This window comes from Phallusia mammillata, chromosome 5 (genome assembly GCF_965637545.1).
Source record: "Phallusia mammillata chromosome 5, kaPhaMamm4.hap1.1, whole genome shotgun sequence".
Lineage (NCBI taxonomy): Eukaryota > Metazoa > Chordata > Ascidiacea > Phlebobranchia > Ascidiidae > Phallusia > Phallusia mammillata.
The window spans coordinates 6,607,770-6,623,059 of NC_137256.1; the positions used below are offsets into that span (position 1 = coordinate 6,607,770).

The 15,290-nt window shown below is 37.5% G+C and overlaps 3 protein-coding genes across 3 annotated transcripts; all 3 read right to left on the reverse strand.

Moving 5' to 3' along the window:
- Window positions 1–1,158: 1,158 nt before the first annotated feature.
- LOC145229783 (ubiquinone/menaquinone biosynthesis C-methyltransferase UbiE-like) lies at window positions 1,159–3,350 on the reverse strand. Its single transcript, XM_080095112.1, has 4 exons — window positions 3,092–3,350; window positions 2,915–3,032; window positions 1,567–1,681; window positions 1,159–1,396 (listed from the first exon to the last, which is right to left on the reverse strand). Exons 1-4 carry the CDS (start codon window positions 3,300–3,302, stop codon window positions 1,196–1,198), a joined length of 645 nt encoding a protein of 214 aa, XP_079951238.1. The 5' UTR covers window positions 3,303–3,350; the 3' UTR covers window positions 1,159–1,195.
- Window positions 3,351–7,424: 4,074 nt separating this feature from the next.
- Window positions 7,425–8,995, reverse strand: LOC145229489 (uncharacterized). Its single transcript, XM_080094836.1, has 4 exons — window positions 8,725–8,995; window positions 8,547–8,664; window positions 8,046–8,160; window positions 7,425–7,831 (listed from the first exon to the last, which is right to left on the reverse strand). Exons 1-4 carry the CDS (start codon window positions 8,939–8,941, stop codon window positions 7,631–7,633), a joined length of 651 nt encoding a protein of 216 aa, XP_079950962.1. The 5' UTR covers window positions 8,942–8,995; the 3' UTR covers window positions 7,425–7,630.
- Window positions 8,996–11,791: 2,796 nt separating this feature from the next.
- LOC145229427 (uncharacterized) lies at window positions 11,792–13,912 on the reverse strand. Its single transcript, XM_080094765.1, has 4 exons — window positions 13,696–13,912; window positions 13,518–13,635; window positions 13,017–13,131; window positions 11,792–12,802 (listed from the first exon to the last, which is right to left on the reverse strand). The coding sequence occupies exons 1-4, from the start codon at window positions 13,910–13,912 to the stop codon at window positions 12,602–12,604; spliced, it is 651 nt and encodes a 216-aa protein (XP_079950891.1). The 3' UTR covers window positions 11,792–12,601.
- Window positions 13,913–15,290: the final 1,378 nt, after the last annotated feature.

Below are 15,290 nucleotides of genomic sequence, written 5' to 3' on the forward strand. Positions count from 1 at the left end.
AAAATTGAATAGATGGAAATATTGTAGATTTCATGGCTAAGCGTATGATTATATATTTGTCCGGTGCCAGTGTCCGTCAATTTTTTTTTTATCGTAAAACGTAGACAATAAATGTCATTAGAATAACACTCTCTTTGAAGCCTGTATGAAGATTTGCAAAATAACGATTTGATCGACAAAAAAACCTTGTTTTGATGATATTATGTGACGAGAAAGTGAAGTGCCAGAAAGCGTGCGGGACAAATACCAAGTAAAAGTGCAGCTTTTTATGAAAGAATGTCGTAACGACAAAGTAATGCAAAACACGTACTTTCTCTGTCAATTTGCTGACAACGTATTATGTACATGAGGTGGCGTGCTGTGATTAGCAGTACCTCCACTTGAAGAAACAGAAAGAGAACATGACTCAGCGGACAGTGGAACTTCATACGAACTGGTTGAACGTTATCAGGTAGGCTAATTGAGATATTGTTATAAACTGGGCTGAGCGGATAACTATGAATTGTATTTGATAAACTTTTTTTGAAGACTGGAAGTTTGTAAATACAAAATTTATTTATTTAATGTGTAAATCATAGTGCGCCAGGCTAGTATTTCTACTTGCGTGACATTTGCACCACAACGTTTTTGTTAATAAGTTATCGTTTTTCCCAAAGTTTACGTAAACGCTTACAAGATGACCGCGCTAAACTCTAGCCTGCGGTGATAAAACAATGTTCAGCATATTACAGAAGCAATCGTTGTAAACCGATTTAGTCTGCGGCAAACTTACCACTAAGCATACATATCTCATTGGTTGGACCATTACCCCCAAATCTGCTTCTGTCTAGGGTTTCATTCGACCCCACGTTGGGGCTGTAAGTGGACGCGAAATTGGTGTCCAAACTCGGTTTTAAAGCCTAAAATTAGGTCTGAAAGTTTGATTTGCCAAAGTAAAATTGCAACACAGATAGGGCAAAAAGCGAAATCAGCCTATATCAAGTTCGCCTTGTTTCCGACCAGACTTGAAACTTTGCCGCTTCAATAAAAAAAAACATTTGATTTTCTTTTTACGAATTGCAACGAAAACATTTCTTGAAAAAATATCTCTTTGCCACTCTTTATACAGACAGTGTACTGAAAGATTTCTTTACCCACATGTTTGGTATTTGTTTGTTTTTTTACTCTTTAATAACAGACATCGTATAGAGTACACCTACTTAGGCACCTGACAAACATACAACTTAGATAAAAACGCGTCTGAAGTGTAGAACAACTCCATCATTTCAACAACTCTTATTTGTCCCTCACTTTCCAGATGGTCGATCGTCTTTAGTAATTCATCATTGTAGGGCAACAAATTTGCTCTTCCGTTAAAAATCAAGAAACCGCCATATTTTATTAACTTCAGCAAGTTCTACATCAAAAAACGCCAATATTGATGTATGAATGCTTGTTTGTAAATGTAAGCAGAAAAGGAAGGCCTTAAAGAAGGGTTAGTGTAGCCTATATCACAAAAGCTTGTTTCTGAACGTACGTATAGTTGTGCACAGTTATAGAATTACACTTTTATTTTTACTCCCAAACCTGCAAAGTTGACGGAGGCAAATGTCGAGGAATAAAGGACCCGATGCAAGTGATGACGTCATATGACTTTTTAGCCAGTGGCAGATCTCCATCAATCCAATGACGTATGATGTTTCTAAGCAATAAATATTTACACTTCCAGGGCCAAACTGTGCATAAAAACCGCAAGTACATTACGGTTTTTAGTAGAGATGGATATTTCTGTTCGGATTCGAGATGGCCAGATACAGACTGAAAAACTGACCTAAATTCCAGCTTACTTAGATATGTATTATGTATACATAGGCGCGGAGTAGGCGGTGGCGGGGTGGCGCCGCCACCTTGGGTTTCTAAAGAACGGTGGCGGCCACCGTGGATATTTTGGTTTGTTTATAGCGGTATCGTACGAAATATCGTCAAATCTGAAGAAAATTAGAAACATCTTTGCTTTTGAACAAGCGTACTGGGGAAAAAACTACAAAACGTGGCTTAAAACTGCAACATGCCTAGGTTAGTGCCTTGTTTGTGACGTCAAACACACAGTTGTCTGCCAGTGAATGTCTGGTCATTTTCGTGTAATGAATGGTTATCTCAGGATATAATACAGCAACGACTTGACGAATTTTGTTTAAACGTTGCTAAACCAATGACAAACGTTACAGCAACGTGTTGCAATTGCCCACTAAATAGTATTTCAAACATGACGTTTTTTCTGTATTATGACCAACTTTGTATTCTGAGGGAAGTGTGTAGGGCTTTGAGTTCTTGTGATTGCACTCATTAATGACGTCACATTAAGTGACGTCATATTTTACATTCGCCACCTTGCATTTTTGTAAAAATCGGCGCGTATGTTTGTATACATCTTTTTTCTCATTTGCTGTAGACAATTTCGTGAAAAGCTTGTTCAAACCATCTTATCTGAGTTTGGGGCTTTTCTTGCTGAATGAAGTTCCACTTAAGACACAGTAAACATCGGTTAAACCGGTTTCGGTTAATCTTGATCTTCGCCTAATTCGGACAAAATTTGAGGTACAAATGATTTGTATTGTGGTCTGAACTAACCGCAATGGGTTAATCGGATCTTCGCCTAATCCGGACAATATTTTGGTCCAAACAGAGCCTGACTAACCGAGGTTTACTGTGGATGTAAGACTGCATGGGAGTAATGGTGCGTTATCTAGATGAAAAGTGGACAAAGAGACTGGGAAACACTGCAGTAGTGCAAGTGTTTCCCAGTCTCTTTGTCCACTTTTCATCTAGATAACGCACCATTACTCCAAAAACTTGTTACATTGGTAGGTACCACCATTACTCCAAAAAATAGTGCAAAAACTTGTTACATTGGTAGGTACCAATTCAACCTTACCTGAAATTGAGTCCCTTTTTGCTCGCAACGTACAGCATTTCCATGTTTGCATCCAAGATATCAATCTCCCCGCAAAAGTTTTCGTACTTTCGAAGACAAAATCCAACCACACCTGTACCTATAAGTTATATGCAATATTCAAACACAGGATGCAGTGTATTGTTCAGTTTGTCAAACCTGCAGCAACATCCAACAGTTGCGTATCCCTGTTGTTGCAACCGTACTTCGTTACACACTTTGCAACTTCAGCATGTATGTTTATTCCATCATTGTTTAGATCACTGTCAAATTTCGGTGCCCAAATATTGTAGATTTTTTGAGTTTCCATTGCATTTGTAGTGCTCCACACGGATAAAAGACTTGAACACATTTTGTCTACGTCTTCCATTGTTAAGTTTTGCTTTATCAGACGTTCTATTTTAAAAAAGTTTAAACAAGAAAGGTTGGCAAGGTTTCATTCCATTTAATGTCTAAACACTTTTTTCGACAATTTTACAGGCAATCAGTTTTATCAGACTTTTTACTAAACCAAAAAGGTTGGTAAGGTTTCATTCCATTTAATGTCTAAACACTTTTTTCGACAATTTTACAGGCAATCAGTTTTATCAGACTTTTTACTAAACCAAAAAGGTTGGTAAGGTTTCATTCCTTTTACTGTCTAAACTCTACACTTATTTCGTCTATCGTTTTACAAGATATAGCTTTTGTCTGCAGTCGTTTTCAGTTTAAATCAGCTCGCTTCGACTGGTCAGCTCAAAGCTTGCAAGGAAGTCAAAATGTGCAGTGGTTTAATTCAACTAGTTTGCCAAATATCCTTAAAACTTGAAATCATTTCCTGTCGCTATTTAGACATAGAAATTGAATGCCACGTATTCAGATTTCATCTTTAGTTACATGAGGCGTACATTAATAATTTGTGTTGTTTTGTTGCTTCTTAATAATTGAAAACAAACTGAGGTGCTAGTTAATTACCTGCCTAATAAGGCTAATGACATTGGTTGAACAACAAAATAAAACATGGGATAGTAAAGACGAAGGTAGAAGGTCCACAACGAAAAAAAATGAAAACGAAATTTTGTTTCGATTTTTTTCATTTGCGCATGGTGACGCTAGAGGGCTGTGGAGAGTTGATCGTAAAACATTTTATTAGGCGAAAAGTAACTTTTCTTTACTATTGCCAATCACTCGCCGTACAAGGAATTAGGAACGGAAATTTTGGTATCGAAATACAATTTTGTTTCGAATAACGTTTGCAAACCGAAACTTCGTTTTCGTGTCAGGTTTTCACAGGCCAACTGTAAATTTTAGGCAGTTATGGTCTGCTTCACGTCATTCCAATGAGCAAATCACAAATGCGAAGGCGCATCGTCATTATTTAAAGGGCACGACCGCAAAAAATTACGGCGCGCTGACGACCAAACAAAGATCTATCGGGTATAAAACATTATCGGTTTAACATAAATTTAAACGGTTTTCACAGGCCAACTCTAAATTTTAGTCATTTACAGTCTGCAACACAGGTCATTCCAATCATCGAATCAGAAATGAGAAACGCACATCTTTATTATTCGAGATCAGGACTGCTAAAATTAAAGCGTTCTGACGACCAGATAAAGATCTATCGGGTGTGAAACACAATCTCCTATTCTTAGTTCAAATCGACACACCATTTTTTCTCGATATGCTTTAATTACTTTTTAATTTAACATACGTTGATTAACCCCGGCTATACGTTTCGAGCAAGCAATTACAGCATGTCAATCTAGTTGTGCCCATCAAAAGAGCTCATTGGGACGCCTATTCGTTTGCCAATTCAAAAGCAAAGCACTTAAATAAAAACTGTTTGCACAGTCTAATTTTAAATAGACGGTAGTATCACGTAACAAAATTTTGTTAAATTTAAAGTAGAAAACAAGCAAATGACAGCATGTTAACCTGTTTGTGCATCGGTCAAGACCGACCGTCAGAACGTCATTGAACACAGTGCATAGGACACAACATAACCTATTTTAAAACATTAATATATTTACTATGTGTTAACGCTTCAGTTAGCCTTTTAAGACTAAATTATCAGTCTCAAGTCTAAACTGTCGTCACAAATTAAAATCTAATTTAATACTTAATCAAGCGTGAATTCACTGTTACGCTTACGGATCCCTGTGCACTATTTTCAGTTTAAATTAGACGTAAACTACATAGCAGGGCTATGCCCCTAAATACTTACAACCTTTAGCACACCACCTTCTGGTTTCAATAAATGCAATACCAGGTAAAATTATACAAATACAAGGCTTTACAAAGGCTTAGTCAAAATATCTATAAATACTGACGCAACTGGGCGCGGCCTTTATATCCGGTTGCCAGCTTGCGTCATGCGCTTCTAACTTTACACAATAAAAAGAGAATACATGCGAATAAAGTTACAAGAGTTGCGAAAAAAAATGCGTCAGTTATTCGTTTTTGAAATGCATGGTTTGTTTCTTTTAACAACGCCAGACTAAACATTTCCTGTCCCATCCGAGCAAACCGAGCATGACGGAAATGATTGATTGTCTGTGTCAGCGTGGTCCAACTGCAGGCCCGCGGGCCAATTTTGGCCCGCGAGATAATTTTGTTGGCCCGCGAAAGTCCCAACATTTTAATGACAACTATAAGTTTTGTTTTCAATAATTCAATCTTTTCAAAATGTGAGGATTACCACATGCTAAATACTGCTAAATCTCATATTGTGACACATGACAAGGCATTGTTATGTAATAAAGGGTTCTGCTTCTATAAACCGTTCAGAGGCATTTTTGCGCTAGAGTGGAAACTGTGTTTAAAATGTTTTTGACAGCTTCTACTCAGTAAAACTACAAAAAATATAAAAATAAACTTATCGTTTGATAAAAAAGATGTAAAGCTACCCTAGAGTTTGACCTAGAAAAAAAGTCTTTCCAGCAAAAATGTAAACCTTGGCCCGCGTAGTAAGTTAACGATTTTGAATGGCCCGCAACAAAATAAAGTTGGACCACACTGGTCTGTGTTATTATAACACCATGGTTAGCAAATGGCACCATGTTGCATTACGCAACGCTATGCTTATTTCAAAATGGGTCCCACCGTCTTTTATAACCTTAGTTGTTTCTGCAGGCAATTTTAAGCAAATCGGCCAATGTTCACATTTTTGACCACTAGAGGCGTTTTAGGAACATTCGATAACGCTTCTGATCAGTGCTGGATTAACCATTAGGCAAAGTAGACACGTGCCTACAGGTCAGTCAAAAATCCATGCCACTTTATCTTTGTGACAATGATTTGGCAACACTGATAACTCTAATTTTTTAGTTGGCAACCCTGATTTTCGGGCCACTTATAAAATGTGCCTACAGGCCAGCAGACCCTTAATTCGGCACTGCTTCTGATGTCGTAAAGGCTGTTGACACCACCTTAACTTTCAAGAAACGTGCGAAAACGTCCACCAAACAATGCATAAACATATGTAACTTACGATCTGTTAGGTTATTAGGTCAAACGAAGCGTAGGGCACATCTACATAACTTTATTTATCACATATGAAAGTTTCATACAAATCCACCAAAGGACAAACTTGACCAGAGAAAAAAAGAATAAAATATAGAAAAATTAAAAAAAAAACAGAATGAAATCAACGTGTGACTGATTTGGGAGCCTTCAGGACGGGGGACCCAAAATAACTTACAACATCCGACATGTTTCACTTTTACGAAAATGATGTTCTATCTTATCGTGTTGTTTTGATAATAACAACAAGCATTGCATCAAAACTTGATATTTTGCAACTTTTATGTCCTTCAAAGGACAACAAACACGAGCTCAATGAAGCGTAAACTATTGTTGGTAGGTAACGACAAAATTGTTTTTGATAAACAACTTTTTAACCTGGGTAAGATCGCTGCCGTTAGTGAACTACTGCCCAAACCTACTGCAAAACTAAAGGTCAGGCCGAAAACGGAACAAACGTTTCCACGACCTGTAACTTTCAAGAGAAAAAGTCTCATTTAATTTTTGGCGTTGCTTGTGGCATTTTGACCTGCACGTTTTCGAGCACATTGTGCAAAAAAACGCTCGCATGCCCGTCTCGTAATGTTGCTGCGTCATGTTTTTCACTTCCAAATATGGTCACATGGCCCAAACTCGCGATATGGAAACGTAGTAATAGTGCACCAGGCAAGAATTTCTCTTTGCATGATATTTACACCACGTTTTTGTTAAATAAGCTATCGTTTTTTCAATGTTTTCGTAAACGCTTACAAGATGACCGCGCTAAACTCTAGCCTGCGGTGATAAAACAATGTTCAGCATATTACAGAAGCAATCGTTGTAAACCGATTTAGGTTGCAGCAAACTTACCACTAAACATACATATCTCATTGGTTGGACCATTACCCCAAAGTCTGCTTCTGCCTAGGGTTTCATTCGACCCCACGTTGGGGCTGTAAGCGGACGCGAAATTGGTGTCCAAACTCGGTTTAAAGCCTAAAATTGGGTCCGAAAGTTTGATTTGCCAAAGTAAAATAGCAACACAGATAAGGAAAAAAACGAAATCAGCTTGAATCGAGTTCGCCTTGTTTCCGACCCGACTTGAAACTTCGCTGCATGCTACGCTTATAAAGACAGTGTACTGAAAGATTTCTTTACCCACATGTTTGGTATCTGTTTTTTACTTAACTCTATAATAACAGACATCGTACACGCCTACTTAGGCACCTGACAAACATACAACTTAGATAAAAATGCGTCTGAAGTGTAGAACAACTCCATCGTTTCAAGAACTTTCATTTGTCCCTCACTTTCCAGTTGGTCGATCATCTTTAGTAATTCATTGTTATAGGGCAACAAATTTGCTCTTCCGTTAAAAATCAAGAAACCGCCATCTTTTATTAACTTCAGCAAGTTCTATACAACAAAAAATTACAGTCGAAAACGTCAATATTTGGTGGAGGGTTCTGCAATGTTCATAAATGCACAAAACAGTTTACCTGTATGATTTTCTACCATTTGCTAAATTAGGGCCTTAAAAAGGTTTATTTCGCAGAAGCATGTTTTTGCAACATACATACAGTTGTGAAGAATCAGGTTTTTTTGTAACATCTCATTTCCACTGACAAACCTGCAAAGTTGACGGAGGCAAATGGCGAGGAACAAAGGATCCTATACAAGTGATGACGTCATATGACTTTGCAGTCAGTGGCAAATCTCCATCAATCCAATGACGCATAATGTTTCTGAGCAAGAAATGAATACATTCTCAGGGCAAAATTGTGCAATAAAACAAACACAGTAAAACTTAGATAAACCGAAATCGGTTCTTCGCCTTATTCGAACAAAACCCAATGTCAAATGATAAAGTGTGGTAAAGATTTACCTTATCGATATCGGTTAATCCGAAAATCTATTTTGGTCGAAACGGTCCGGATTAACCGAGGTTTATTGCATATGTATCATTACATGAGGCGATGGGGATTTAAATTAAGGGCAAAGGGTGGGAAACACTGCAGTAGTGCATTTGCAAATTTGTATCATGTCCACGTGCACCACTTTTCATAAGGAAGGGATGTACAACCTGTATAAAGCAAACTTGTTACATTGGTAGTTACCAATTCAATCTTACCTGAAATTGAGTCCCTTTTTGCTCGCAACGTACAGCATTTCCATGTTTGCATCCAAGATATCAATCACCCCGCAAAAGTTTTCGTACTTTCGAAGACAAAATCCAACCACACCTGTACCTATAAGTTATATGCAATATTCAAACACAGGATGCAGTGTATTGTTCAGTTTGCTCAAACCTGCAGCAACATCCAACAGTTGCGTATCCCTGTTGTTGCAACCGTACTTCGTTATACACTTTGCAACTTCAGCATGTATGTTTATTCCATTATTGTTTAGATCACTGTCAAATTTCGGTGCCCAAATATCGTAGATTTTTTGAGCTTCCATTGCACTGGTAGTGTCCCATACCTTCGAGATAAGACCGCTTGAACACATTTTGCCTTCGTTTTCCATTGTTAAAGTTTTGCTTTATCAGACGTTCTATTTTTAAAAAGTTGAAACAAGAAAGGTTGGTAAGGTTTTATTCCATTTAATGTCTAAACACTTTTTTCGACAATTTTACAGACAATGACTTTTGTCTGCAGTCGTTTTCAGTTTAAATGAAATCGTTTCGGCGGTTCAGCTCAAAGCTTGCAAGGAAGTCAAAATGAGCAGTGGTTTGATTTAACTAGTTTGCCAAATCATGCTTGAAACTTGAAACCATTTCCTGTCGCTATTTAGAATATAGAAATTGAATGCCACGTATTCAGATTTCATCTTTAGTTACATGAGGCGTAGGCTACATTATATAATTTGTGTTGTTTTGTTGATTCTTAATAATTGAAAACAAACTGAGGTGCTAGTTAATTACCTGCCTAATAAGGCTAATGACATTGGTTGAACAACAAAATAAAACATGGGATAGTAAAGACGAAGGTAGAAGGTCCACAACGACAAAAAATGAAAGGGAAATTTTGTTTTGATTTTCTTTATTTGCGCATGGTGGCGCTAGAGGACTGTGGAGAGTTGATCGAAAAAAAAGTAACTTTTCTTTACTATTGCCAATCACTCGCCGTACAAGGAAATTAGGAACGAAAATTTTGGTTTTGAAATACAATTTTGTTTCGAATAACGTTTGGAAAAACGAAACTTCGTTTTCGTGTCAGGTTTTCACAGGTCAACTGTAAATTTTAGGCAGTTATGGTCTGCTTCACGTCATTCCAATGAGCAAATCACAAATGCGAAGGCGCATCGTCATTATTTAAAGGGCACGACCGCAAAAAATTACGGCGCGCTGACGACCAAACAAAGATCTATCGGGTATAAAACATTATCGGTTTAACATAAATTTAAACGGTTTTCACAGGCCAACTCTAAATTTTAGTCATTTACAGTCTGCAACACAGGTCATTCCAATCATCGAATCAGAAATGAGAAACGCACATCTTTATTATTCGAGATCAGGACTGCTAAAATTAAAGCGTTCTGACGACCAGATAAAGATCTATCGGGTGTGAAACACAATCTCCTATTCTTAGTTCAAATCGACACACCATTTTTTTCGATATGCTTTAATTACTTTTTAATTTAACATACGTTGATTAACCCCGGCTATACGTTTCGAGCAAGCAATTACAGCATGTCAATCTAGTTGTGCCCATAAAAAGAGCTCATTGGGACGCCTATTCGTTTGCCAATTCAAAAGCAAAGCACTTCAATAAAAACTGTTTGCACAGTCTAATTTTAAATAGACGGTAGTATCACGTAACAAAATTTTGTTAAATTTAAAGTAGAAAACAAGCAAATGACAGCATGTTAACCTGTTTGTGCATCGGTCAAGACCGACCGTCAGAACGTCATTGAACACAGTGCATAGGACACAACATAACCTATTTTAAAACATTAATATATTTACTATGTGTTAACGCTTCAGATAGCCTTTTAAGACTAAATTATCAGTCTCAAGTCTAAACTGTCGTCACAAATTAAAATCTAATTTAATACTTAATCAAGCGTGAATTCACTGTTACGCTTACGGATCCCTGTGCACTATTTTCAGTTTAAATTAGACGTAAACTACATAGCAGGGCTATGCCCCTAAATACTTACAACCTTTAGCACACCACCTTCTGGTTTCAATAAATGCAATACCAGGTAAAATTATACAAATACAAGGCTTTACAAAGGCTTAGTCAAAATATCTATAAATACTGACGCAACTGGGCGCGCCCTTTATATCCGGTTGCCAGCTTGCGTCATGCGCTTCTAACTTTACACAATAAAAAGAGAATACATGCGAATAAAGTTACAAGAGTTGCGATAAAGAATGCGTCAGTTATTCGTTTTTGAAATGCATGGTTTGTTTCTTTTAACAACGCCAGACTAAACATTTCCCGTCCCATCCGAGCAAACCGAGCATGACGGAAATGATTGATTGTCTGTGTTATTATAACACCATGGTTAGAAAATGGCACCATGTTGCATTACGCAACGCTATGCTCATTTCAAAATGGATCCCACCGTCTTTTATAACCTTAGTTGTTTCTGCAGGCAATTTTGACCAAATCGGCCAATGTTCACATTTTTGACCACTAGAGGCGTTTTAGGAACATTCGATAACGCTTCTGATCAGTGCTGGATTAACCATTAGGCAAAGTAGACACGTGCCTACAGGTCAGTCAAAAATCCATGCCACTTTATCTTTGTGACAATGATTTGGCAACACTGATAACTCTAATTTTTTAGTTGGCAACCCTGATTTTCGGGCCACTTATAAAATGTGCCTACAGGCCAGCAGACCCTTAATTCGGCACTGCTTCTGATGTCGTAAAGGCTGTTGACACCACCTTAACTTTCAAGAAACGTGCGAAAACGTCCACCAAACAATGCATAAACATATGTAACTTACGATCTGTTAGGTTATTAGGTCAAACGAAGCGTAGGGCACATCTACATAACTTTATTTATCACATATGAAAGTTTCATACAAATCCACCAAAGGACAAACTTGACCAGAGAAAAAAAGAATAAAATATAGAAAAATTAAAAAAAAAACAGAATGAAATCAACGTGTGACTGATTTGGGAGCCTTCAGGACGGGGGACCCAAAATAACTTACAACATCCGACATGTTTCACTTTTACGAAAATGATGTTCTATCTTATCGTGTTGTTTTGATAATAACAACAAGCATTGCATCAAAACTTGATATTTTGCAACTTTTATGTCCTTCAAAGGACAACAAACACGAGCTCAATGAAGCGTAAACTATTGTTGGTAGGTAACGACAAAATTGTTTTTGATAAACAACTTTTTAACCTGGGTAAGATCGCTGCCGTTAGTGAACTACTGCCCAAACCTACTGCAAAACTAAAGGTCAGGCCGAAAACGGAACAAACGTTTCCACGACCTGTAACTTTCAAGAGAAAAAGTCTCATTTAATTTTTGGCGTTGCTTGTGGCATTTTGACCTGCACGTTTTCGAGCACATTGTGCAAAAAAACGCTCGCATGCCCGTCTCGTAATGTTGCTGCGTCATGTTTTTCACTTCCAAATATGGTCACATGGCCCAAACTCGCGATATGGAAACGTAGTAATAGTGCACCAGGCAAGAATTTCTCTTTGCATGATATTTACACCACGTTTTTGTTAAATAAGCTATCGTTTTTTCAATGTTTTCGTAAACGCTTACAAGATGACCGCGCTAAACTCTAGCCTGCGGTGATAAAACAATGTTCAGCATATTACAGAAGCAATCGTTGTAAACCGATTTAGGTTGCAGCAAACTTACCACTAAACATACATATCTCATTGGTTGGACCATTACCCCAAAGTCTGCTTCTGCCTAGGGTTTCATTCGACCCCACGTTGGGGCTGTAAGCGGACGCGAAATTGGTGTCCAAACTGGGTTTTAAAGCCTAAAATTGGGTCCGAAAGTTTGATTTGCTAAAGTGAAATAGCAACACAGATAAGGAAAAAAACGAAATCAGCTTGAATCGAGTTCGCCTTGTTTCCGACCCGACTTGAAACTTCGTTGCATGCTACGCTCATAAAGACAGTGTACTGAAAGATTTCTTTACCCACATGTTTGGTATCTTTTTTTACTTAACTCTATAATAACAGACATCGTACACGCCTACTTAGGCACCTGACAAACATACAACTTAGATAAAAATGCGTCTGAAGTGTAGAACAACTCCATCGTTTCAAGAACTTTCATTTGTCCCTCACTTTCCAGTTGGTCGATCATCTTTAGTAATTCATTGTTATAGGGCAACAAATTTGCTCTTCCGTTAAAAATCAAGAAACCGCCATCTTTTATTAACTTCAGCAAGTTCTATACAACAAAAAATTACAATCGAAAACGTCAATATTTGGTGGAGGGTTCTGCAATGTTCATAAATGCACAAAACAGTTTACCTGTATGATTTTCTACCATTTGCTGAATTAGGGCCTTAAAAAGGTTTATTTCGCAGAAGCATGTTTTTGCAACATACATACAGTTGTGAAGAATCAGGTTTTTTTGTAACATCTCATTTCCACTGACAAACCTGCAAAGTTGACGGAGGCAAATGGCGAGGAACAAAGGATCCTATACAAGTGATGACGTCATATGACTTTGCAGTCAGTGGCAAATCTCCATCAATCCAATGACGCATAATGTTTCTGAGCAAGAAATGAATACATTCTCAGGGCAAAATTGTGCAATAAAACAAACACAGTAAAACTTAGATAAACCGAGATCGGTTCTTCGCCTTATTCGAACAAAACCCAATGTCAAATGATAAAGTGTGGTAAAGATTTACCTTATCGATATCGGTTAATCCGAAAATCTATTTTGGTCGAAACGGTCCGGATTAACCGAGGTTTATTGCATATGTATCATTACATGAGGCGATGGGGATTTAAATGAAGGGCAAAGGGTGGGAAACACTGCAGTAGTGCATTTGCAAATTTGTATCATGTCCACGTGCACCACTTTTCATAAGGAAGGGATGTACAACCTGTATAAAGCAAACTTGTTACATTGGTAGTTACCAATTCAACCTTACCTGAAATTGAGTCCCTTTTTGCTCGCAACGTACAGCATTTCCATGTTTGCATCCAAGATATCAATCACCCCGCAAAAGTTTTCGTACTTTCGAAGACAAAATCCAACCACACCTGTACCTATAAGTTATATGCAATATTCAAACACAGGATGCAGTGTATTGTTCAGTTTGCTCAAACCTGCAGCAACATCCAACAGTTGCGTATCCTTGTTGTTGCAACCGTACTTCGTTACACACTTTGCAACTTCAGCATGTATGTTTATTCCATTATTGTTTAGATCACTGTCAAATTTCGGTGCCCAAATATCGTAGATTTTTTGAGCTTCCATTGCACTGGTAGTGTCCCATACCTTCGAGATAAGACCGCTTGAACACATTTTGCCTTCGTTTTCCATTGTTAAAGTTCTGCTTTATCAGACGTTCTATTTTTAAAAAGTTGAAACAAAAAAGGTTGGTAAGGTTTTATTCCATTTAATGTCTAAACACTTTTTTCGACAATTTTACAGACAATGACTTTTGTCTGCAGTCGTTTTCAGTTTAAATGAAATCGTTTCGGCTGGTCAGCTCAAAGCTTGCAAGGAAGTCAAAATGTGCAGTGGTTTGATTTAACTAGTTTGCCAAATCATGCTTGAAACTTGAAACCATTTCCTGTCGCTATTTAGAATATAGAAATTGAATGCCACGTATTCAGATTTCATCTTTAGTTACATGAGGCGTAGGCTACATTATATAATTTGTGTTGTTTTGTTGATTCTTAATAATTGAAAACAAACTGAGGTGCTAGTTAATTACCTGCCTAATAAGGCTAATGACATTGGTTGAACAACAAAATAAAACATGGGATAGTAAAGACGAAGGTAGAAGGTCCACAACGACAAAAAAATGAAAGGGAAATTTTGTTTCGATTTTCTTTATTTGCGCATGGTGGCGCTAGAGGACTGTGGAGAGTTGATCGAAAAAAAAAGTAACTTTTCTTTACTATTGCCAATCACTCGCCGTACAAGGAAATTAGGAACGGAAATTTTGGTTTTGAAATACAATTTTGTTTCGAATAACGTTTGGAAAAACGAAACTTCGTTTTCGTGTCAGGTTTTCACAGGCCAACTGTAAATTTTAGCCAGTTATGGTCTGCTTCACGTCATTCCAATGAGCAAATCACAAATGCGAAGCGCGCATCGTCATTATTTAAAGGGCACGGCCGCAAAAAATTACGGCGCGCTGACGACCAAACAAAGATCTATCGGGTATAAAACATTATCGGTTTAATATAAATTTAAACGGTTTTCACAGGCCAACTCTAAATTTTAGTCATTTACAGTCTGCAACACTTCAGGTCATTCCAATCATCGAATCAGAAATGAGAAACGCACATCTTTATTATTCGAGATCAGGACTGCTAAAATTAAAGCGTTCTGACGACCAGATAAAGATCTATCGGGTGTGAAACACAATATCCTATTCTTAGTTCAAATCGACACACCATTTTTTCTCGATATGCTTTAATTACTTTTTAATTTAACATACGTTGATTAACCCCGGCTATACGTTTCGAGCAAGCAATTACAGCATGTCAATCTAGTTGTGCCCATAAAAAGAGCCCATTGGGACGCCTATTCGTTTGCCAATTCAAAAGCAAAGCACTTAAATAAAAACTGTTTGCACAGTCTAATTTTAAATAGACGGTAGTATCACGTAACAAAATTTTGTTAAATTTAAAGTAGAAAACAAGCAAATGACAGCATGTTAACCTGTTTGTGCATCGGTCAAGACCGA

Coding starts and splice junctions, on each gene's coding strand:
- LOC145229489 (XM_080094836.1), bottom strand. CDS start 8,941: ATGGAAAACGAAGGCAAAATGTGTTCAAGCGGTCTTATCTCGAAGGTA. Junction 8,665..8,724: donor ACTGTTGGATGTTGCTGCAG/GTTTGAGCAAAC, acceptor TATAACTTATAG/GTACAGGTGTGGTTGGATTT. Junction 7,832..8,045: donor TGCCTCCGTCAACTTTGCAG/GTTTGTCAGTGG, acceptor TTTGTTGTATAG/AACTTGCTGAAGTTAATAAA.
- LOC145229427 (XM_080094765.1), bottom strand. CDS start 13,912: ATGGAAAACGAAGGCAAAATGTGTTCAAGCGGTCTTATCTCGAAGGTA. Junction 13,132..13,517: donor AAAAAGGGACTCAATTTCAG/GTAAGGTTGAAT, acceptor TTTCTTGCTCAG/AAACATTATGCGTCATTGGA. Junction 12,803..13,016: donor TGCCTCCGTCAACTTTGCAG/GTTTGTCAGTGG, acceptor TTTGTTGTATAG/AACTTGCTGAAGTTAATAAA.
- LOC145229783 (XM_080095112.1), bottom strand. CDS start 3,302: ATGGAAGACGTAGACAAAATGTGTTCAAGTCTTTTATCCGTGTGGAGC. Junction 3,033..3,091: donor ACTGTTGGATGTTGCTGCAG/GTTTGACAAACT, acceptor TATAACTTATAG/GTACAGGTGTGGTTGGATTT. Junction 1,397..1,566: donor TGCCTCCGTCAACTTTGCAG/GTTTGGGAGTAA, acceptor TTTTTGATGTAG/AACTTGCTGAAGTTAATAAA.